The sequence below is a fragment of the Acanthochromis polyacanthus genome, chromosome 2 (genome assembly GCF_021347895.1).
Source record: "Acanthochromis polyacanthus isolate Apoly-LR-REF ecotype Palm Island chromosome 2, KAUST_Apoly_ChrSc, whole genome shotgun sequence".
Classification (NCBI taxonomy): Eukaryota; Metazoa; Chordata; class Actinopteri; family Pomacentridae; genus Acanthochromis; species Acanthochromis polyacanthus.
In genome coordinates, this window is record NC_067114.1 from 3,259,196 (window position 1) to 3,282,522 (window position 23,327).

Consider the following 23,327-nt stretch of genomic DNA (forward strand, 5'->3'; position numbering starts at 1 on the left):
AAAATAACCGTTCCCTCAATGCTTTTATTTTGAAGACGTATTTTTAACGTTGCAGGCTTTTATTTTGTCACCATTCCAGCGGCACAGGAAGTGTTGTCTAAGAAGGAGTTTCTTGACATGACGAAGACGCTGCCAAAAAGTCCGAAAATTCACATAAAGACGAAAGAAAACGGTTCCACGCTGTTGCTGTCTATTAAAGGATGTGTTTAAACTTATAAGCAGCTAGCGGGGACAAGATGTTACGGTGAAGACATGAGGAAAGGCATAGGCGTCAGTTTAGGGGGGGGACGGTGGGGATGTGTCAACCCCACTTTTTGTCAGGGGTCATTTTGTCTCCAACACATTCAAATTCTTCACATGTAAGCCGTTGTAAACCCAGTTATTTTCAGTAGTATAGAAAATTCCGACGCTCCTGAACGCACCATCCGCACTCGGCCGAGAGTTACACAGACATGCAGCACACCTTCGTGAGGTTAAAAAAACAAACAAACAAACAAAAAAAACGCGCAGATGCTGAATTTGCGTCTGTGCCAAGTGGAAGCTCCGACCAGAGGCGTGCAGGGGCAAAATTTCGGCCCGGGAGAATTGGTTCTATAGCGGCCCACAGACCTGTCTAACTGCATACACCGGTAGCTCGACAGCTTGAGCCTCCGCCTTTGGGGCGGTGGTTGTCAGCTCGAGTCCAGCTTGTGGCATTTTACCTCCGTTCTTCGACATTTTCTCAAAGTGCTGTGGTCTCCATCCCCCCCACTTTTAAAAACAAACTGACGCCCTTGAGGAAAGGACAGAAAGGTGAATCTGTGTTCAAATAAGGCTGACGGCTGAACTAAATTGTCTGGCTGGGTTTTCTACATGGCCTGGCCAAAATATGTAGCGGTCGGCAGGAATTGATGGGACTCAGAAACACCCCACAGTTTAACCATTTGTTCCTTGTATGATTTCCAACTGATAAATCATGGTCATTTTGTCTTAGGATCACAATCGTGATCGTCAGCGGGTAGCAGAGGCAGTGTTCACCTCATGGTTACAGCAAGGCTGTGCAGGCTGCTGCATTCTGTCAACGGGAAATCTTAAACAAAGCCGTGAATCCACATTATAAGCCGCATCACTGCTAAAATTTAATCACTTGGTCCTTGTGTCATTTCTGGCCTTCCCTGAAAATTGCATCCAAATCTGTTGTTCCGTTTTTGAGTAATGTTTTACATGGACAGACAGACTAAGTCACAGACAAAGGTACGCCCATCGTCACATAACTCCACCGCGCCTTGTTGGCGGAGTAATAATAGCAGCAGCTAATGTTAGCTGATTATGCCTGTAACTCAAATAAGTCAAAAAGCACAGCAGTGCTGCTCTAACAGGTTGCTGTAGCAGCACCTTTTGGCACTTACAAAGCACATGTCAGGAGGAATATTACTTCTCCCCCTTATTTTTTACAAAATAAATTATGACTTACTCATAGTCCTCTTGAGATCGGTGCTGCTGATCAATGTGGATCAATGGCAATGGTGTAGAGCTTGCAACCTACTCAGAACCAATGGAATGAATGAGTGACTGACATCACTGTTAGACAATGAGCCAATCAAGGGGGAATGAATTGTCTTTGTCGCCTCTGACTGGCTAAGTGTGTACAGTCTGAGCCTTGTCCTTGCCACAGTGTGAGCTTAACTGGCAGTTCATATTTGTAACTGGCCAGTAGGGTGGCCAGCAGATTTGTAGGACCATTCATATAAAACCTCAAACACACACAGACACACAAAACATCTATTTTATTACACATTTCCTGCAAATTTCAGAATATACGTTTATTTTACTGAGTGTCACAGCTCCCATGATGCTCCTGTAAAGAAGGCTGTGGATGGGGGCCGCTTTAAGGCACTGCATCAGGAGGACGTCGCTCCTTAATCAATACTCTAATGCAGGCTTATCCCTCATCAGTCTCCTCTCTAAATAAAAACCTCAATGCTGTAAATCCCAGAATCTGTTCCTTCATTCATCTGACAGGGTCTTAGGCCTGCTCTTGTGATTTTTGGGGCAAAGAAACCAAAGTTGCTGTGATCTACGTCGTCACATCACCATCATTCCTGCCAGTGTTAACTACCAGTTATTCTCTCTGTGACATCTAAACATCCTTTTTCTCTTAAATTTATATCACATTTCTCATTTGCAAACCATCCCCTGCTCCTAACGCTAGATACTTCTTTTTGCTCATAGAAACTGCTTGAATAATAACAATAGAAAACAACCTAGCTACAGAATAAACCGCACATCTGATCTGATCACACCAGAAGGACTCAACACTCGGGCTGGAATTGTTCTTTCAGAGAGCAGTGTCTTCAGAGCCAAATATCTTGTTGGCGATGGCCAGGTAGTCGGACACGGGGCCTTTTCCGTCGAAATCCGCAGGCAGGAGATCCGCCTCGAATTCTTTGAGGTAGTTGTCGAGTTCGTCGCCGTGAACAAAGACCTGGGGAGAGTTAAGAACAGAAGAGATAGAGGTTTATGTATAATTATGGGACTTTTTGCTGTTTTCAGGCCTGAAATCAACTATAACCAAACACCACATGGTATTTTTACAGAAAGATTCTTCTAAATATTATATATACAGTTGAGTCAAATTGAAAGTTATTTCTAAAGATATTGTTGTAAACCTGTTGACTATTTTATATTAAATAAGTCAGAAAGCCTTGGAGTGTGTCCAGTCTTTTCTTCAGGAGGAAATGACATCATGTGGAGCAGGTCATGTGATCTGGAATTAACACACTTCCTGGAGAGGAGTTTTTGTAACAGGGAACTTAATGGAAAGTGATTTTTCCGACTCAGATTCAATTATTTTGCGTATAAAATTTGATAAATTGCCAAAAAAGAAATATCTGTCATGATTATCTCAACTTGATAAAAAGAACGCAATCCAAACTATTTCTGAATCAGCTCATTCTATTATTGTTTAGCTCATTAGAAGGTGGTTGGTGTTAAATTTGGACGATTATTTAGTTGACATTTTAATGATATCCAGTCATTTTTTTTAAATAATTGATTGTTTCCATAGTAAATAATTTTGGAACTTGCAAAGACATGATCATAATGAGCATAAAAACATTATTTTTTTAATTTTTAATAATAATGCATTGAAGCTATATCCCATGGACTTTAAAAGTCCCTCAATTATAGATTGAACTGGGCAACTTTAGAGTAATTTTGGACAACTTTCTTGTCATTTTCAACAAGTTTTATGTCAGTGTGGATTGTTTCTCGTTATTTTGGGGAAAAAAATTGTCTTTGGGATAATTTTCGAGTCCTTTAGGACAAATTTCATGTCATTCTGGACTAATTTTCTGTAATTATGGATCATTTTCAAGTCATTCGGAACAATTTTTGAGCCATTTTGGACAAGCTTTAAGTCATTTAGGACAAATTTCATGTCTTTATTAACTAATTTTCTGTAATTATGGATCATTTTCAAGTCATTCTGGAGAGGTCAATATATAAATATATGCAGGATATATATCCCAGAAGTACGAACGAATAAGAAGCCGGATGTCGGACTGATATCAGAGCCGGTGTTGTGTTTGTGTTCATACCCTCTCCAGCAGTTTGCTCTTCATGAAGGGTTTCACCACGTTGTATGTGGTGGTGAAGTACCAGGGCTGGTGGGTGACGTGGACCGCTTTGAAACGAGCCGGGAAAGAATCCTGCAGGAAAACACATTAGATCAGAAAAAAAAAAAAACAAGAAACACAGCTCTGAGGCTCCACAGGAAGAAGCTCTGAGCTCCTGACCTGCAGCATGTCCACCATCTTCTTGAGCTCAGCCGGTTTAATCCCCGAGGCGTGCTGCATGGTGAAGCCGCGGAAGTTCTCAATCAGGACGAAGCCATTAATCTGGGTTTCTTCATTCTCAAGCAGCTTCTCCAGGATCACACAGTACGCTCTCAGGATCTGTTACACAAACACAGAGGCCCGTCGCTGAGTGACTTCTGAACATCCCCTTATCCTACGGGTCAATAAATTACCTCTAAAATAAAGCCACTTCATTGAATATTCAAGCCAAAATCTACTTTACATGAAGAAACAACCTGTCGTGCGTCACATACTTTGTGAATCTGTGTGTTTTCCCTCTTCAGAGGTCAGAAAGACGATGTTTAATCAGTCAACAGCCCTAGTTTTCTTTACTGAAATAGAGGTTTATTATCACTATTATTGCTGCTAAAAGTAAAGCATCGGTGTAAACATTACATGTTTAGCAAGAGAAAATACTTATATGTCCTTAGAAAGTATTAGAAATGTGCAGAAAGTAGCTTTAAATGTATTTTTTGAAGGGAAACAACAGCCTGCTGTAGCCTGTACGATGCAATTCAACAGCAAAAACTCAACTCCAGTGGGTGTTAATGGATTTCGAGGTGTGTGTGATGTGGGTGTGTGTCTGTGTAGGTTCTCATTCATCCAGGTCATGGTATCCAAAGTTGTTTAAATCAGTCCACTGGAGTTTTTTCAAGGAACTTTCTTAAAGTCCAGTGGATTGATTTAAACAACTTTGGATGTGGGTGTGTGTTTTTTTCCACTGTGACTGGGATTTTTAATGATCCTAAGACAGTCTTTGTCCTCTGGTGGTGTCACTTTTAGGGAAAATCATTGAATTTCAAGTTGAAAAAAGGTCATTATGGGGTTTCCTCTGCTTTTAAACACAGTGACCGGGTCATTTTTTACCCTAAAACAACTCGAGGGTGAAAGATTTCAGGCTGGGGTCCTTCTACCTCATCGAAGGTGATCTCCTCCAGGTCCCAGGTGTCGATGTTGAAGAGCAGAACCACGCGGCCGAACCGGTCCCTGCTGGGCAGAACTACGGGGTAGCCGGCCTCGATGGTGCTTCGGACCGCCTCAGGGGTCAGATTCTCAAACAGCTCCGGGTAGTCCTTCCTGAAGCGCACGTAACCTACGGGAAAACACACTCTTTAACCTCAAAACGTTCACTAAGTTCTCTAAAAGTGAACGAATATTTCACAAACCTCCCGTGTGCAGATTCTACTCCCTGCAGGTCAAACACAATGACTCGACTGTTTCGCTGCAGCCTCTTCATACCGAGGCACCAATTAAGTAGATGTGTGAGTGCATGTGTGTGTGTGTGCATTTAATCATCAATTAACCCTCCACAACAAGTTCACATCCCCCTCTCTCCTATATTCATGAGTGTGTTCTCATGTCTTCTGTCTTTGTGAGGCCCAAACAGTCAAACAACAATAGCAAAAAGTGGGGAAATATAAGCATTGTGATATTTAAATAATATCTGTGGAGCTAAAGTTTGCAGGGATTGCATTACAATATGTCAGATCTAAGGTTAAAGGTTAGATCAGGGTTTATTTAGCGAACTGCCGGTTATAGATGGGGCTCATCTGCAGAGCTGTGGTTGGGAAACAGCATTCTACTCCAAAAAATGTTACTAAAAAATCAAAAATACAGAAAAATACAGCATTAACTGCATCAATTCCCTCTCCTGTACCGACGCGCTGAGCACAGTTCCCATCAGAACACCGTGGGCTCACCAATAGGGCAAACCTGCTGTCCCATTTGGACACAAAGGAGAGCTTTGTCAGGGAAAACGGAGGCATCTCAAAGCTCCCAATTAATGAACACACGGCTCTCTGTCTCAGGGTCGGGTTCATGCAAACATGGAGCACAAAAGAGGTCTCACCCTCAGTTATTACAGCGACATGAAAATATCTGCAGAAGCTGAATCAAAGCATGGATGTTCTAGTATTTGGTGCAGCGCTGTTGGTCGTCCAGCGGGTAAAAATCGTTTTAAAGTTTGAAAATATGGAAAAAAAAAATATCTTCACAGTAAAACTTCCAGTGTCCACATTTTCAACATTTTGGGGAAATTTTTGAATATGTTTTGGTGGAAAAAAAGAAATTTAAAAAAAATTTCTTTAAAAACATTCACAAAAAAAATCTACCAAAATCCAGTGAATCTCGCTAAATTTTGGTTGATTTTTTGGTGAATGTTTTTAAAGAAAATATTAGAAGTTTTTCCGATATATATATATATATATATATATATATATATATATATATATATATAATCACTTTCGATTTATTTTGGAGGATTTTTACTCATTTTTTGAAAATATTTAAAAGAATTTTCTTGCCAAATTTGGGGGATTTTTTAAATTAAAACTTTTAAGGGAAACTTTAAAAGAATAATTGCAATTTCCTTCCTGAAGGTTTTGCAAATTTTCAGAAATTTGGGGAATTCTTTTTGCTGGATTTTTTTCAGACAAGGACACAATATTTTTTGGTGCCTGTAAATGAGGTTAACTATGAAGCCGTGTGGATTAACGGGCGGAACCTTTCATGAGCTCGTGGGCTCTGACGACGTCAAACTTCCGGGCTCTGAGGAAGCGCAGCAGCAGAGCGTCCGGTGTTTCCCCGAAGCGCTCCAGCACCAGTTTGGACAGATCGTCGCCCTCGGCTGCTCTGTCCTTCATCATGGTCCTCAGCTCCTTCAGCGACGATGCCCGTCTCTCATCCGTCTCATTCAGCTCATCCTTCGCCTGCAAAAAAAACCCCACACAAACGCACTCTTTATCAAACTGCTCAGAGAAAACACGAGGCCTCCAGTGACAAAACGAGCATTGAAGATCAGAGATGCTGTCAGTTCACCTTCTGCACGGTGTGTCCAGGCAGTTTGTGGCACGGTCCAAACACCGGCCCGTGATCCTTCACCGTCAGATGCTCCAGCTTCGCCCTCATGGCCTGTTCCTCCTCCGACACCATGCGGAAAGTTCCAGTCTGCGCAACCAAGAATGCAAATGATCAACTAGATGTTCCTTGTTCACTGCAAAAACTCCAAATCTCCCCAAGTCTATTTGTCTTGTTTTTAGTCTAAATGTCTGATCCCACTTCATTTAAGATAAATTCACTTAACAAGAGACATTTCAGCAAATGGAGGGACTTGTTTCAAGACAATAAATCTTTAGAAAATATCTTGTTAAGCCAAACAATCTTGAAATTATCTTATTGTGTCGTCCTGCGGGTCAAATTGACTCATTTTTAAGTTTAAAAATGTGGGAAAAATTGGTGTTTTCACAGTAAAAACTTCCACATTTTCAACATTTTTTGAAAATTTTTTGGTTGGAAAAAAGAAATGTTAAAAAAAGTTTCTTTAAGAACATTCGGGGGGAAAAAATCAACCATAATTCAGCGAAATTTGGTTGATTTTTTCCCCGAATGTTCTTAAAGAAAATATTAGAAGTTTTACTGATATAATCACTTTAGATATTTTTAGGATTTTTTTGGAAGATTTTTATTCTTTTTTTGGAAATATGTACAATTTTTAGATTTTTAAATTTTTTTTATTTCTTGCCAAATTTGGAGATTTAAAAAAAACATTTTGGGGGAAACTTTTAAGGAGTTTTCTTTCTAAAAATTTTGCAATTTTTTAAAATAAATTTGGGGAATATTTTTGCTGAATTTTTGGACTTTTTTCAGACAAGGGAAGTATTTTTTTGGTGCCGTAAATGAGGACAACAGGAGGGTTAAGACACCTCAGCTTGAAAATCCTGGTAAAATAGAGCTTAAAATACATTTTCCAGCTAATTTTACGATCTCAATATTCTACATATCAGATCTTATTTCCAGAAATCTCACCAAGACATTTTTCACTTGTTGTATTGGCAGATTTTTTTTTTTTTTACTTATTTCAAGGTAAAAGTTCCTTGAAATAAGAATTTTTTTCTTGTTTTGAGAGGAGCATTTTTTCCAGTGTTTCTTGGGTGAATTGAAATCCTGCACTGGAAAAAATGCTCCTCTCAAAACAAGAAAAAAAAAAACATATTTCAAAGAACTTTTACTTTGAAATAGGTGAAAAAAAACCTGTGAAAAATGGCTTGGAAAGATTTCTTTAAATAAGATCTGATATTTAGAATACTGAGATCTTAAAATTAGTTGGGGAAACTTATTTTAAGCTCTATTTTACCAGGATTGTCATGCTTAGGTGTCTTAAAATAAATGCCAGACATGATAAAAAAAATAGCAAATTTTCACTGTAACCTCCTAATTTGAGATATATTAACATATTTTGAGTCGTATTATAGTGGCACTCTCTCGATTTAAGACCATCTTGTACCTGAAATAAGATTACTAAGATTAATTGAAGCATTATGAGATATAATGTCTTCTCACAGTCTGCTAGAAATCCTGATACTTAGTCCTGTTTTGACAGGTGCTGTTTTTTAGGGTAAGCCAGCTGTTTTTAACTCAAAAGTAGACATTTGCTTTTTAAACATTCATGCTGAGCACAACATATAAGATGTATTTTACTTATTTTAGGTTGTAGAACAGTGACATGACTCTAGATTTAAGACCAGTTTGTCCTTGAAACAAGATTAAAAAGCGTGATTTAAGCGTTTTAAGATATTCGTCTGACCGTGGTTCTTACTCCCTCATTTACAAATAACTCTGCACCATGTATACAAGTTTATTTCTTCAATCAAGTTTGTGTAGCTTCTACAAATAACACCTCAGCTTGAAAAATGCATGAAAAGCAAAATGAACCTTGCTTCTAGTAAAATTCAACTCAAGATAATTTCAAGATTGTTTGACTTAACAAGATGTTTAAGATGCGTTGTCTTAAAACAAGTCCCTCCATTTTGCTGAAATGTCATTTGTTAAGTGAATTCATCTTAAATAAAGTGGGACGAGACATTTTGACTAAAAATAAGACAAACTTGGTCAGATTTGGAGTTTTTGCAGTGTCCTGTGCACGCTTTAGCTGCTGCTCCTTACACTGACTATCTGTTTACTTGTAAGAAGCTGCAACACATGTGAGCCGGAGCAGAACCAAAACGATGCCCACGGGCGAGCATCCAGCTAATCTGCTTCACATGATTAGGTAAAAGGACTTCTAAAGCCACTTCTTAAAAACAGCTTAAGGTTCCATCCCAGTGCCAGCATCTACTGGCACAATAACAGCTCTAAGCGGCACCATGCGCTGACGGTCAGGCCTCCTGCAGCTTTTCAGCCAGCAGGTTTAACCCTCCCGTTGTCTTCATTTACGGGCACTATAAAATACTGGTCCCTTGTCTGAAAAAAAATCCAAAAATTCAGCAAAAAAAATTCCTCAAATTTCTAAAAAAATTTTTGCAAAATCTTCAGGAAAGAAATTTTAAAAAAGTTTTATTTATAATAATCTCCAAATTTGGCAAAAATAAAAATTTCAATCAGAATTTTTTAAAAATGTAAATATTTTCAAAAAATGATTAAAAATCTTCCAAAAAAATCCTAAAAATATCTAAAGTGATTACATATATATTAGAAAAAGTTTTAATATTTTCTTTAAGAACATTCACAAAGAAATCAACCATTTTTTCCCTGAATATTCTTAAAGAAAAATTTCTTTTTAACATTTCTTTTTTTCCACCAAAAAATGTTCAAAAACTTCCCAAAAATATTAACACACTGCAAAAACTCAAAATCTTACCAATTCTATTTGTCACATCCCACTTGATTTAAGATAAATTCACTTAACAGGCGACATTTCAGCAACATGGAGGGACTTGTTTTAAGACAAAGCATCTTAAATATCTTGTTAAGTCAAACAATCTTGAAATTATCTTGTTTTAACCGACACGTCCTGCGGGTCAAATTGACCGGTTTTAAAGCTTAAAAATGTGGTGAAAATGTATATTTTCACAGTGAAAACTTCCACATTTTCCAAATTTTTGGGGAAATTTTTGAGCATTTTTTGGTGGAAAAAAGGAAATGCTTTAAAAAAAAATGTTTCTTTAAGAACATTCGGGAAAAAATCCAGCAAATTTCGCTGGATTTTGGTTGATTTTCCTGAATGTTCTTAAAGAAAATATTAGAATTTTTAGTGATATATATGTAATCACTTTAGATATTTTAAGGATATTTTTTGAAGACTTTTGTTTACTTTTTGAAAATATTTACAATTTTTAGATTTAAAAAAAATTACATTTTTATTTCTTGCCAAATTTGTGGATTTTTTTAAAAAATGGAACTTTGAAAGGAAACTTTTAAGGAATTTTCTTCCTGAAGATTTGGGGAATTTTTTGCTGAATTTTTGATTTTTTCAGACAAGACAACAATATTTTTTGGTGCCGTAAATGAAGACAGCAGAAGGGTAAGGACACCTAAACATGACAATCCTGGTAAAATACAGCTTAAAATAAACTGTCCCAGCTAATTTTAAGATCTCAGTATTGTGAATATGATATCCTATTACAAGAAATCTTACCAAGCCATGTTTCACTTGTTCTATTGGCAGAATATTTTCACTTATTTCAAGGTAAAAGTTCTTTGAGAGGAGCATTTTTTTCCAGTGCATTGAAAGTTTCTCTGTGAAAATTATTTTTTTTTCCCAACATTTTCAAACTTTGAAAAGGTTCAATCTGACCCGCAGGACGACATGAGGGTTAACTGAACAACGAGCTGGATCCAGATACTGAGACAAAGTGAGTGTTTTCTGTGAGTATTGTTGGACTTACAGCAGCCATGGTTGCAGCGTCTCACAGCAGCCACCACTGTGAAGACAGAGGAGTTGGCACAAACAGCATGAACACAGCAAACCGTAAACAGTCCGCAGCCGTTCTGAGACCTCGTTTGAGTCGGTTTGTTGAAGAAAAGATCAAGAATCAGTCCAGTTCTCGATGCATTACGTAATCTCTGTACACTTTTGGTTCAGTGAAGTCCAAATGTTTCTTTCCCTGTCAGTGAAGCACACATCCTCTTACATAACCGCAAAGCTGAGCATCCACTTTTTCAGCTGAATAAGTATTCAGTGATCTCTGAACACCTGCTGCACAGAAAACAGCCATTTTTAACAGACTTTTGTAGCAGCAACTCCAAATCCCATTAGTGAGAAATGACATAAAACCATAAAATAACAAGAAGACATCATCCATTTTAAAATTAGAAATAGGGTATATGTCACTTCCAGCTACCATGCATTAGACACCAGATGTTTAATTTAAGTTTTATTGGGAAGAAGATGAATATTTTTTTGCATCCAGGTGTTCTGAAGAAACTCTGCAAGAACCTCAAAGTGGATCATTCGCTTTGTGGTAATATTACATCTCATTAAAGTTGTTTTTAAAGAATTTATTGGGCATTGTTGCCCAAACAATGTTAATTTAACATCAAAGAAAGTCAAACACAGGCGCTTAAGAGTCATTCAACCAGGAATCAGGACAGAGACGCTGAACAGCTTCTCTCCAGGTAAAATGTGAGCTCAAATACAGAATATTAAACATTAGAATGAGCTCAATATACAAAAGAAAAACACTGAATATAGACTTCATGTAAACACTGATTATCTGACATTTAACAGCCAATCTAAAGGTGTTGTTTACTTTATCATTGGCCTCTAATCACCGCGCTAACTAACTCCATTATACTGATCCTGTTTCCATGCTAGCCACCGTTACACCCGGATCTTTCTCTGGTTTGTTTCAGTAAAAGCTGAGCAGCCTTACCTTCAGCAGACGGGATGAGAGAGAGCTGCAGAAAGAGGCAGAGAGGCTACAGATCAGAGACGAGCAGGAGGGGAGGAGCTCCACAAACCGCCACTCAGAGTGGGATTAAAATGAGCCAGTGGATTACGACCAGAGGCTAATCTGCATACTGCACACTGTGAAGGGAGGCGGAGCTTCAGAGAGCAGGACAGGTGAATGGCTGTCATTCTGTGGTGGCAAAGCACAACAGCAGATGGACAAAATGTTAGAAATCACAATGAGAAATACAGAAAATGGAGCATTTCATGAAATAGTTTCATCTTAATGCACCTCATCAGAGGTTTTGGGTCTTTTAACGTAAGAAATCCTCAAACATGATCCACAAAAATCGACAACAAATTGCCAAAACAAAGAGTCTCACACAACAAAATGACAGAAAACACATTTATATTTGAAGGAACCACTGAAGAGTTTGCCTTCAAGCACCTCTTCCAGTAATTAGCAGAACAATGAGCTGAACATGTGAAACCCAAAGTGACTAAAAATGACCTGATATGAATGTGATCTTAAATTATTTTCCTAGTTTAGGAAAAATAGGAAAAATAAACATTTTATGTTGGACAACCGTTTCTATTTATATGATGTGCTCTATGTGATTGTTTCCAAAACACACATTAACACGTTTTCCACTGCTGATGAACCTGCATTAGCACAGCTGAAGTTCTGCTTGTAATGATGCTGGTGATACGTTCCTGGAGATGATTTATGTCTCATATCTTCACCTGATATATCACGGCCGTCAGGTGCCCCCAAAGACAGATAGACGTCAAACACACCTTCTTGGGCATCTGAAACATAAAAATATGCATCATACATTTTTCTATGTATGAAAGCTTATGGCCCACCCTGTAGAAATAGAAATAGAAAGCCTTTATTGTCATTTTAAAAGTACAGCTACACTCCCTGTCAAAAGTTTTAGGACACTGTCTCATTCAAATAAAGTAGAACCTGTCCTACAACTTCTGACAGGGGGTGTATTTCATCACATGGATGTGATCAGGGCAGGACTCTGATCATACATGTAAAGTTTCAGGCAGATTGGAGCATGTTCAGGACATTTACACAGCATTTGAAATTTCATGGCGAAGGATCAAAATTCCAGAGGCCGCCACGGACACGCCCTTTGACTTTGGAAAAAGATTTTAATAACTTTGGATCATTAAGGCCTCCTGTATGTACTGGGACAATTTGAGGTGAATTGGAGTTTCCCCCTAGGAGGAGTTCTCTCTAGAAAAAATGAAAAATGGGCAAAATCTGACATTCAACTGTTGGGTTTGGAATGTGTCTGTCACTGACTTTTTTGTTCAGCCTGATGTGCTGCATATGTGTACCAAATTTGGTAGATACACCCCCTGTCAAAAGTTGTAGGACAGGTTCTACTTTATTTGAATGAGAAAGTGTCCTAAAACTTTTGACAGGGGGTGTACATTGAAAGAGCTGCTTCCTAAGTGCACCAACAATTTACACTATAAAACATTCTAAAACTGTAAAACAGCACATTAAAACACAGCTGTAGTAGCAGCAGAACTATATACGTTATGAGTGGAAGCTGAGTATTGCACAGAAGTGAGGTGGTTGTTACTGAGATAACAAACTGCTGTGTTCTGTCATGTTCTCTCATGTTTTGTCCCTGTAGGCCACCGTGTTCTGACCACTAAATGCACACACTTGCAGCTGAACCGTCACTCATTCTTCACTCATTTTCAGGTTTTCATGTGTTACTTCTATGTGTGATGTTTTCTATCACGGCCCGGTGTCAGTCTGGATGTTAACCCGGCACATGTGACATGAAAGGTTCTCCTGTAGAAATGTCATATGAGCGATCGACCACCTCTGAAGCAGCTTCCACTCTTTCTGCTTCGCTTTAAACATTCCTTCCTGCACATTCTTTGAAATCCTCCCCAGAGGAGAACACTTGTTTTGGGTCCCAGAGTATGCATTACTTATCCATGATTGCACGGCATCACTCAGACTTCCCTCTGTTTCAGCGCCAGTTGTTCATTCTAGTGACTGAGAATGAGGTGTTTGCTTTTATTATTTGGAGACTGGGGAGTGTGTCATGTAACTGCTTTAATTATGAATCACCGTGGTGTCATTTTTGCCTCTGACGTTTACATCTGAAGCCTCCAAGACGTCCCTTTGCATGGCAGTGTCTGGATATATCTCATCAGCTGATGGTCAGACTATCATTTACAGTCATGTTCCTCAGAGGATGAACCTTCCTGACTTTGGTGCTTTTTTTGAGCAAAATATTTCACTTTAAAAAGATTGCCGTGACATATGGTGCAGACATCCGTGTTGATTTCAGGATGAATTGAAACAGCTGTTTTAGATCTAGAGCAGGGGTATCAAACTCATTTTGGTCCATACGGCCTAATTTGATCTCAAAGGGGCTGGACCATAGCCTAGCTGCGCTAAACAACCCACGGCAACGAATTTAATTCTCTGCCAGGGTGGGTCTAGTTACCCTCCATAAGGCTCGAGGCTGGATTCTCCTAAAACCGGCCGGACCAATCACCATGAAGTGTAGAGTCAGAAGGCGGGCGTAACTAAGTGACGACAGAGGCGCGACGATTCTGACAGAAACAACCGGAAACAACTAGCCTAGCCGCGCTAGACAACCCACGGCAACGAATTTAATTCTCTGCCGGGGTCGACAACAAAAACGACAACAGTCGTTGAGCTCCATTAGCACCGACTCTGAATAATCTTTCTGTTAACATGTCTGTAATATACTTGAGCTTCACCCATTGACTGTATAAATAAGGCTTCACCGAACTAGCGTGGCTAGGCTAGCCGGATCAGTAAACTTACAGCATAATTACCGAGAAGTAACAATAAGTCTAAGTTTTTCCGACGTTTTAGTGCAAAGGAGAACAAGTATATTAGAAAAATCTTTATATGCAATGAACTGTCCTTTTCAAAATTATATTAGAAACAAGCAGAGATGAAGTGCAATTTCAACAACACTGTGACTCAGTTTAACATTTATTTGTCAACCTCTCAGCAAGACGTCTTTAAAAAGTTTGAATCCTGAACATTGATGAATATTTGTTGTATGTTGGTTGAACAGTGAAAATAAAAAATAATATTAACAAGTAATATTATTATGGCAGGTTTTTTTTTTTACTGCATTTTTGGCTTTAAGGACATATGAGGGCTAAATTTGCACATTTCATAGTATTGTCTGTATTTTAAAACATTTTTTTAGCATCAACTTTCTTATAAATATTGACAATCATCTGGGTTTTTAAAAATATTGAGTCAGACTATACGATGCCTTTTATTATCTGTCAGGGAACGGATGAAGAACGGCATTCCAAAAGAACAGTTTGACGCTTTGTGGAATATAAATCTTCACTTTCTTGCTGAGAATTTAGTGAGGATCTGTTAGTGAAGCCAAGAGAAGCTGATTTAAGGCGAGATAAAGACTAGAAAACAGGGAACCAGCGTGCTTAGTCCTGTCCAAAGATGAACACACCCACAAATTTACAGGTTGTCATCATCTTAAAGCTGGAAACAGACAGATTTCTCTCCCTTCATTTGGATCTATCTTCATCTGATGCTTGGATTTCCACAAAATGCAAAAAATAACTGAACTGAATGGGACTGTGCATCAATCAAATACGTTTTCTATGTAAATAAAGCATTTTAAACAATGAACTTGTGCATCTAAAGAATAAAACATGTCGTTGTGGCAGGAAAAAGCAGATTTTATTTACACTGAGGACATTAATCTGCACCCTGTCTGAGAGTGAAGCAGGAGAATAAGCGCTGAGAAGAGGTTAATGAGCGCCGAGTGAACAGAGGAAGCGTCCATCCTGAACTAAAGCTGATGCTCTGCTGCCTCTCCTCCTCCAACACTGAGGCCTCTGTCATCCAGAGCTGGCAGACCGACTGTACTGTTGTTCTTCTATCTGCACCTCTCATTAGTGCATGTTTGTGAATAACCTCGCCGAGACAAACGGGTTAACTGGGCCTCCGTGTGGTTTTGTCTCGGGAACACGGTTAAGTTCCTTGAAGTGAGGAAATTCCTCACAGGCCTGGATGAACCCGAATGCATGAATTAGACGGTTCTGCTGCTCGAATGTATACGTTTTATAATATATAACCTGTGGTTTCAACGTTCTCTGAAGGGAAAAGAGGTTTTTATTAGCGTAGTTTAAGAGGGTCGAGGCTGGAAATGAAAAAGATGGATAAATCTGAAGCGTTTTAAGGGTGAAATAATGATGGTTTTGAGTTTTCAGCAGCAGAAACTTTGACTTACAGCATCTGAGTGCCAGAGCCAGCATGCAGCTTGGTTATTTTTGTTATTTCCACCTGTGATTTGTCCACTGTGAATGTTGGACACTTTTTGTTAAAAAGATAAATTTAGTGAAAGGACCAGAGGATGTTCCCAAAGCTGCAAAAAGCCGTCAGTGCCGGCTTTCATGAAGACTTTAAAACAATGAACGTGTTTCTGGGTAAACTACTGAGCTGCTTATTTTTGTTGTGACAACAAAGAATATGTTGATGATGATAATGATGATGCATATATTCTTACTCAGACTTTTCTACTAGCGTTTGGTTTCTGATTGGATGATGTGCATCAGCTGGTTGTTAGTCACTGGTTCACTATTTCAGGCTCACAATTTTTTCCATGACTGTATGTCAATGAAATACAAAGAGATGAGTTTTAATTAATGAAAAATACGTTTAAATCTATATTTATATCTATATTGGATGTTGTGTCACTTGATTAAAACAAGAAGCAAAGCTGGAACAAAGGGAAACATAAAGGGCTTCAATGCCACTAGGGGGCGTAACTGTCCACATAATGTCAGTCCCACTGTTGCGTCTTTCATTTATCAGCCTTGTTTGACATTAACCATCTTCTTTCACATTAGCTCTCAATCTAACCGTCATAGTAAAGTGAAAAGGAAGCATCTTTTTCTTTTGAGAAAATAATTTATTTTGGAACACAATAACCATGTTTCCTCACATAATTAGATCACACACACACCACTGGTTTTCTTCCACTAAAACACCCAGCGTTGTCTCGTCGCCACCACACCCCTGAACCGTCCTTCTGCGAGCTCGTAAACACAAAATTAAAGCCGTGTGATGAGAACACGCTGTGGACTCCCGTTCACTCGCTTGGATGTTCGGACAGGTGATGGTTTTAAGAGAGAAATGTTCATCCCCAGGTGTGCATAAAGGAAATTAAAGGTGAGCCCACAGCCAGGATGACTGAAACACTGGGGTCAGGATAAATACACAGGAGCACATCCTCATAGCAAAACAGTAAAACAACATTTCAGATCAGAGGAAATCATCTTAACCCTCCTGTTGTCCTGCAGGTCAAATTTTAAAGTTGGGAAATGTGGGGAAAAATAGACTTTCACAGTGAAACTTCTGATGTCCACATTTTCAACATTTTTTGGTGGAAAAATGTATAAAAAATGTTTAAGAACATTCACACAAAAAAGACAAGGAATTATTGGAATTTTCTTCCAGAAGGTTTTGCAGATTTTTGCGTGTGAATGATCTTTAAGAAAATATTAGAAGTTTTACTAAAAAATATGTAATCATTTTAGATATTTTTAGGATTGTTTTTGGAAGATTTTAACTAATTTTTGGAAAATATTTAGAATTTTCTTGCCACATCTGGAGGATTTTTTAAAATAAACTTTTCAGGAATTTTCTTCCTAAAGGTTTTTGCAAAAAAAACAAATGTTGAAAAAGTTTCTTTATGAACATTCACACGCAAAAAAAAATCAACCAAAATCCAGAAAATTCACTGGAAATATTAGGTTTTACTGATAAATAATGACTTTAGATATTTTTTGAATTTTTTTGGAAGATATTTACTCATTTTAAAAAAATATTTAGAATTTTCTTGCCAAATTTTGGGGATTCTTTTAAAATAAAAAATTTAAGGAATTATTGGAATTTTACTCCTGAAGGTTTTGCAAATTTTTTTCTGGATTTTTTTCAGACAAGGAAACAATTTTTTTTTTGTAAGTGAAGACAACAGGAGGGTTAACATGCATAAAGTGTTTTGGTCTAACTTGACACTATTTCCAGTCACATCAGTGTTGAACTAATCAAAGAATCACTCCTGGTCCCTGTAATATTTTAATATACGTTATCTTTATATATCTATTTTGCTTTTTCATCGTTAAAGTGAACAAGTTTTGGTTTTTTGTTGGTTGATATGACACAGTATGCGCCTACTGCACGTTTCCTCATCACGCTCTGCTGCATTTGCACAAGCAAACAACACAAGAAAGTCATAACAATACAAAACACAAAAAAATAATTAAACTAGAAAATAATACATCTACATAATACATCCAAATCTGCATTTTTTTGTGCAAAGTTGGGGAGAGGCATAAAAAAAAAAAAAGTTGAAATCAACACAAATGGCTCTGACTGCAGAAACTGGGTTTGTGCTGGTGTCACTGGTGCCGGAATGAGCCTAAACCACGCCCGGTTATTTTAAAAAAACGACAACTGTGGACAGGGTGAGCCGTGTAATCTGACTGCGGGTGGATGAAAGGACGTTTGACCGGCAGCTGGAGTTCAGAAACAGTGATTTGTGGTTTGAATGACGGCAGAGAAAGAAGGCCGAACACGTTACTAAGCGGGTTGGATCTCAGTCGGGAGCCACTTTAAATACGGCTTCACCGTCGTGCTGGAGTAAAACATCACGTTTGGGTCACGGCAGGCTGATTCCACGGCAGGTCTTGGCCTCGTTTTCCCTTACAGTAAATAAAAATGCTTCTGATGAGCTCCACAGGCAGATTTCAGAGCAGGTTGAAAGAAGGCGCTGACATCAAACTGGTGCTTGGTGTTTTTTTTTTTTTTGGCCCTGAGTTGAAGAAGATAACGTTGGATCCCTTTTTCTAAATCAGCCAAACCGGCATCGAGGAGATTAATACCTGGATTTCATAGTATTTGTCAAATCTAAGCCAATTACACCTGGAAAAAAACAGCTGATCTCCATAAACTGTGCTCGTGAAATGATCCTTGAGCAAAAGAATGACTCAGATTTACCATTACAGTCCTCCTATGTTAACCTGAGCTACCAGTTCTAAGATGAAAAATTAACTTTAATGCTCAGGATTTTTATTCTAAAGGCATAATGTTACAAAGAACGAAAGGAAAGATGTTATTTAGGTTCTTTACGTAGTATGTTTGAATCTAATGCCAATATATTTGTACATTCTGTATATTTCTATGGATTTAAAGTGTGCTCCATTATGTAAAATCAGGAGTGTCCAACATGAGGCCCGTGGGCCAAAAGTGGTCCTCCAGAGGGTCCAATCCGGCCCTCAAAGTGGAAACATTACAGAGAAGACATTAACTGCAGATTGTACATTAGTAAAACTATAAATTTAAAATAATTTCTAGACCATGACAAGTTGTTCTGATCATAAAGTGAAATACTAGATTGTTCTTTTGTCATTCTGAGTCTCATTTTTGTAGTATTTTGTCTTGTTTTTGTCATTTGTCTTATTTTTTCATTTTGTGTTTTGCTTTATTCATTGTTTTTGTCATTTTTGTTATTTTGTTTCAATTGTGTTGCCAGTCTATTTTTGTCCTACTCCTCCTCGCTTTTCTGTCTAATTTGTCTTGTTTGTCCATTTATTTGTCGCTTTGTAACTTTTTTGTATCTTTTTTGTTTTGCTTCCTGTCATTTGTTTCACATTTTTGTTGCTTTGTGTCTCAGTTTTGTAATATTTTGTCTTGTTTTTTTGTCTTCTTTGGTCTGACTTTTAACGTTTTGTTTCACGTTTTGTCGTTTTCGGTTTCCTTTTTGTCAATTTGTGTTTTGCTTTATTCATTGTTTTATGCATCATTTTTGTTGTTCATCCATTTATTTGTCGCTTTGTAACTTTTTTGTGTCTTTTTTTTTGTTTCCTGTCATTTTTGCTTCACATTTTTGTTGTTTTGTGTCTCAGTTTTGTAATATTTTGTCTTGTTTTTGTCTTTCGTCTAACTTATTTTGTTTCACGTTTTGTCGTTTTCGGTTTCCTTTTTGTCAATTTGTGTTTCGCTTTATTCATTGTTTTATGCATCATTTTTGTTGTTCATTTATTTGTCGCTTTGTAACTTTTTTGTATTTTTTTTGTTTCCTGTCATTTTTGTTTCACATTTCTGTTTTGTGTCAGTTTTGTAATGTCTTGTTTTTGTCTTCTTTTGTTTAACTTATCGTTTTGTTTCAAGTTTTTTTCATTTTCAGTTTCCTTTTTGTCAATTTGTGTTTCGCTTTATTCATTGTTTTATGCATCATTTTTGTTGTTCATCCATTTTTTTGTCGCTTTGTAACTTTTCCGTCTGGTTTTTTTTTTGTCATTTTCATTTTGTTTCGTGTCGATTGACTAATTTTTTTTGTCATTTTGTTTCTTGCTTTTGTTATTTGCATGTCATTCTTGTAATTATTTTTCTTGTTTCTGTTGTTTTCTTGGTCTTTTTTTTAAAGTAAATTCCTACATTGCTCCATTCCAGATAGCTGTGACTAAATGTTTTGTGTCTTTTTGGAGATAAATTGTGATCTGGAAGTTGTAATGCATAAATGATAAACTGACGCATAATGTTCGGAGATCAAATTGGGTTGAATGTGGCCCCTGAACTAAGATGAGTTTGCCACCCCTGATATAAACTATCCTCAGCTTCTACTTCCACATACAAATACTATCATCCAGGTATTACAAAACACAACCCATTGAAGCTCACTGTTGTCAGTCACTTTCAAACCGCCCACGTGTCTCATCACAGTGTTCAGTAGCAGGTTTTAGAGGACACATTTCTTGGCTGGAAGCTTCCTAAGCCCTTACAACAAGTTCTCGATTAGATCCAGGTTTCCAGAAGTCCACAGTTCCCAGTATTGCGGTGTGATTTCATCCAGACAGGTTTGTGGTGATCTTTCGTTGCAGTTTTCAGCGCTCAGCCCAGTCAAAAAAATGAAAATGAAAATAAAATAGGAAAAGCTTTTCAACACAGTCTTTGAAACAGAAATATTCCCCAGAATTAAAATCTGTCTTCCCTCTCGCATGTCTCCATCTAATTACACAATAAAACAATCACCAGCATTTTATAAACAATCCACTAAAATAAAAGTCCGATTTAGCTTTGGTATCTTCAGCCCTCCTACTCATCGTTACCTCACAGCTCAGAACAGACAGAAAAAAGCAGAAAATTAGCTGAACGTTCCCTTTAATAGCACCACATGGGCCAATCAGCAGACTGCATCCTCGACGATTCAACGCCGCAGGATCGTCTGGTGGGGAATGAAAAGATGTGGAGACGCCATGAGGGGAGTGGAGCGTCAGCCTCTGGGCAGTAAGACGAGGACGTCCAGGCTGGACCTGCAGCTGATCAAAGGCAGAAGAACGAGTAAGAGGGCTCAAAGACACGGGGAACATCCGAGTCATCTAACTTCTCGCTATCATCCTTGCTCCCTCCAGCTTTTCTCCAGCTAAACCGACACTAATCTGCCTACCTGCACTTTGACTAATGAGCAAATAAGAAGAAGACTGTGGCGTACGGCGTGTAAAGTGCTTTGAATCAAAGTGATAGAACGCGGCCGTGGGAATGTGCATCGATCCCACCCTTTCAGATCTGGAAAGCACTGAACACTTCAAACAAAAGTGCCAGGAGGATGTCATGAGCTGGAAATAAAGCGTAAGATCCCACCGTAATACTTGTTTTCTACTGTACATCTTCTACAAACACCCAAAAGAACAGACATTAGAAGGAGCAAGAGACTACGAACGGAGAATCTGGATCACACCAACCAAACAGAGAGGCCTCACACAGACGCACTCATACATACATACAAACTAAAAGACGCTGTGTTGGTTCAGACAGCAGACGAGGCTTTACGGCCTTGGCGGTGATCAGCAGTGAGCTTCTTACAGGTGCTGGAAACGCAGCACGGTCTGTAACGGGAGGCTTCTTGTGTGCTTTTGTGTGGCGGTCTCTGTTTCCTTTCAACGCCAGCTCGACTTAACGTCTGGTCGTATTTGGTCGACGCCTCTTTTAGCCGTTATCGTGTCGATGCGGAGAAAGGAAACGTTCCCGCTCCGAGTCCTCGCCACGGAAAAAAAGAGCACGAAGGCAGTTAGTCACTGTTCAGATACTGTAAGGTGACGGTGATTACGGAGGTGGAGCTGGGAAGGCGTATGACTGGGGAGGTGTGGTGATCAGCACCGCAGGAGAAGGCAGAGGAGAGCAGTTTAAGGAGTCTCCTCAGTGCAGAGAGGGGGACGTGGTGTCGGAGAGGGTGGGAAGGAGGAGGAGAAGGGATGAGAAAGGTTTTAATCTTTTTCCTCTACGCAGGAGCCCTCGCTCAGCTGGCCGCTTTGGCACGGCGGTTTCTGCTTCTTCCACTGGCAGATGGCGTTGGCGTATCCCACGATCACCTTGTCCATCCAGGTGAGCGGCTGGGGGAAGAGCACCGCCCCCTCGAAGAAGCCCAGGTGGCCTCCGTGGAGCGTCAGGGCAAAGATCACATTCTGCTTCTTTGCTAGAGGAGGACAGAACAGACGGTAATTATTCTACTGTACTCTGAACAGCACGTCGTCGCCGTCGTCTGAACGCTGAACACGGCCAAATATGGGCGTTCCAGGATTACTTAATGCCGGTTGAAGATAGAGAGGGTGTGTTTGCATGGTAAAAAGATAACAGCATGACTAAACTGGATCAATACGTCTCTAAAGATGCAGTGTGATGCAGCAGAATAACACACACTTCAATGAAAGAAGCGTTTATTTACCCTTTTACATCTGGGAGGTAATTTTTCAGCGCACTGAGAGGCGTGTCCTGACAGCAGGTCTTACAGGCTGTCAGACAGCCGTTGGAACAATATGGCCAAAAGTATGTGGACACGCCTGTCTCTGCCCTTCTCCAAAGAACTTTTCTATTTATTTTTTAGTAGCTGGCTGTGGAAGAATTTGAGCCTCACGTAAAGAAACATCTTTCTGCCAGACACCAGCATTCACTAATGACCAGAGGTGTCAAAAATGAGGCCCATAGCCCAAAAGTGGTCCTCCAGAGGGTCCAATCCGGCTCTCAAAGTGTAAAAATTACAGAGAAGACATTAACTGCAGATTGTAAATTAGTAAAACTATACATTTAAATTATTTCTAGACTACAACAAGTTGTTTTGATCAAAAAGGCAGGAAATCACAAAAAACTTAGATTGAAAGACTTTTTTCCTCGGTTCTCAGGAGGTTAAGGCTAAAATTCTGCATATTTAAAGCCGTGGCCACTTTGAGTAAGAGTCAGAAGCTCTCAAAGGACCATCCATGGCCCAGAGACGCTCTGCTTTTAAGCTGCTGTCAACCTCTGGCACATACACCCCCTGTCAAAAGTTTTAGGACACTTTCTCATTCAAAATAAAGTAGAACCTGTCCTACAGCTTTTGACAGGGGGTGTTTCTACCAGATTTGGTACACATATGCAGCACATCAGGCTGAATAAAAAAGTCAGTGACAGCCACATTCCAAACCCAACAGGAAGTGAGTTATTTTGTCTTGAATGTCAGATTTTGCCCATTTTTCATTTTTTTCTAGAGGGAACTCCTCCTAGGGGGAAACTCCAATTCACCTCAAATTGGGCCAGTACATACAGGAGGCCTTAATGATCCAAAGTTATTAAAATCTTTTTCCAAAGTCAAAGGGCGTGTCCGTGGCGGCCTCTGGAATTTTGATCCTTCACCATGAAATTTCAAATGCTGTGTAAATGCCCTGAACATGCTCCAATCTGCCTGAAACTTTACATGTATGATCAGAGTCCTGCCCTGATCACATCCATG

At 38.9% G+C, this 23,327-nt stretch overlaps 2 protein-coding genes across 4 annotated transcripts in view; both read right to left on the reverse strand.

The window, feature by feature from the left end:
- Nucleotides 1–1,751: 1,751 nt before the first annotated feature.
- On the reverse strand, nt 1,752–11,613 carry LOC110963215 (retinaldehyde-binding protein 1-like). The gene is made up of 8 exons (XM_022211456.2): nt 11,486–11,613; nt 10,499–10,534; nt 6,654–6,782; nt 6,340–6,544; nt 4,751–4,929; nt 3,777–3,935; nt 3,579–3,689; nt 1,752–2,464 (listed from the first exon to the last, which is right to left on the reverse strand). The coding sequence occupies exons 2-8, from the start codon at nt 10,505–10,507 to the stop codon at nt 2,318–2,320; spliced, it is 939 nt and encodes a 312-aa protein (XP_022067148.2). The 5' UTR covers nt 10,508–10,534; nt 11,486–11,613; the 3' UTR covers nt 1,752–2,317.
- A 4,838-nt stretch (nt 11,614–16,451) lies between these two features.
- The window catches only part of LOC110957254 (monoacylglycerol lipase ABHD2), a 31,870-nt gene continuing 24,994 nt past the window's right edge, over nt 16,452–23,327 (reverse strand). For all 3 annotated transcript variants that reach the window (XM_051937361.1, XM_051937357.1, XM_051937354.1), the window contains one exon: nt 16,452–22,037. In XM_051937361.1, coding sequence (XP_051793321.1) covers nt 21,829–22,037 — 209 coding nt within the window. In that variant the 3' untranslated portion in view covers nt 16,452–21,828. The remainder of the gene's footprint in view (nt 22,038–23,327) is intronic.

Bases quoted from the DNA above. Each gene is read 5' to 3' on its own strand.
- LOC110963215 (XM_022211456.2), bottom strand. The intron at 6,545-6,653 runs GTGAACTGACAG...TTTTTTTTGCAG, and splicing joins CTGGACACACCGTGCAGAAG to GCGAAGGATGAGCTGAATGA. The intron at 3,690-3,776 runs GTCAGGAGCTCA...GTTTTCCTGCAG, and splicing joins AGATGGTGGACATGCTGCAG to GATTCTTTCCCGGCTCGTTT.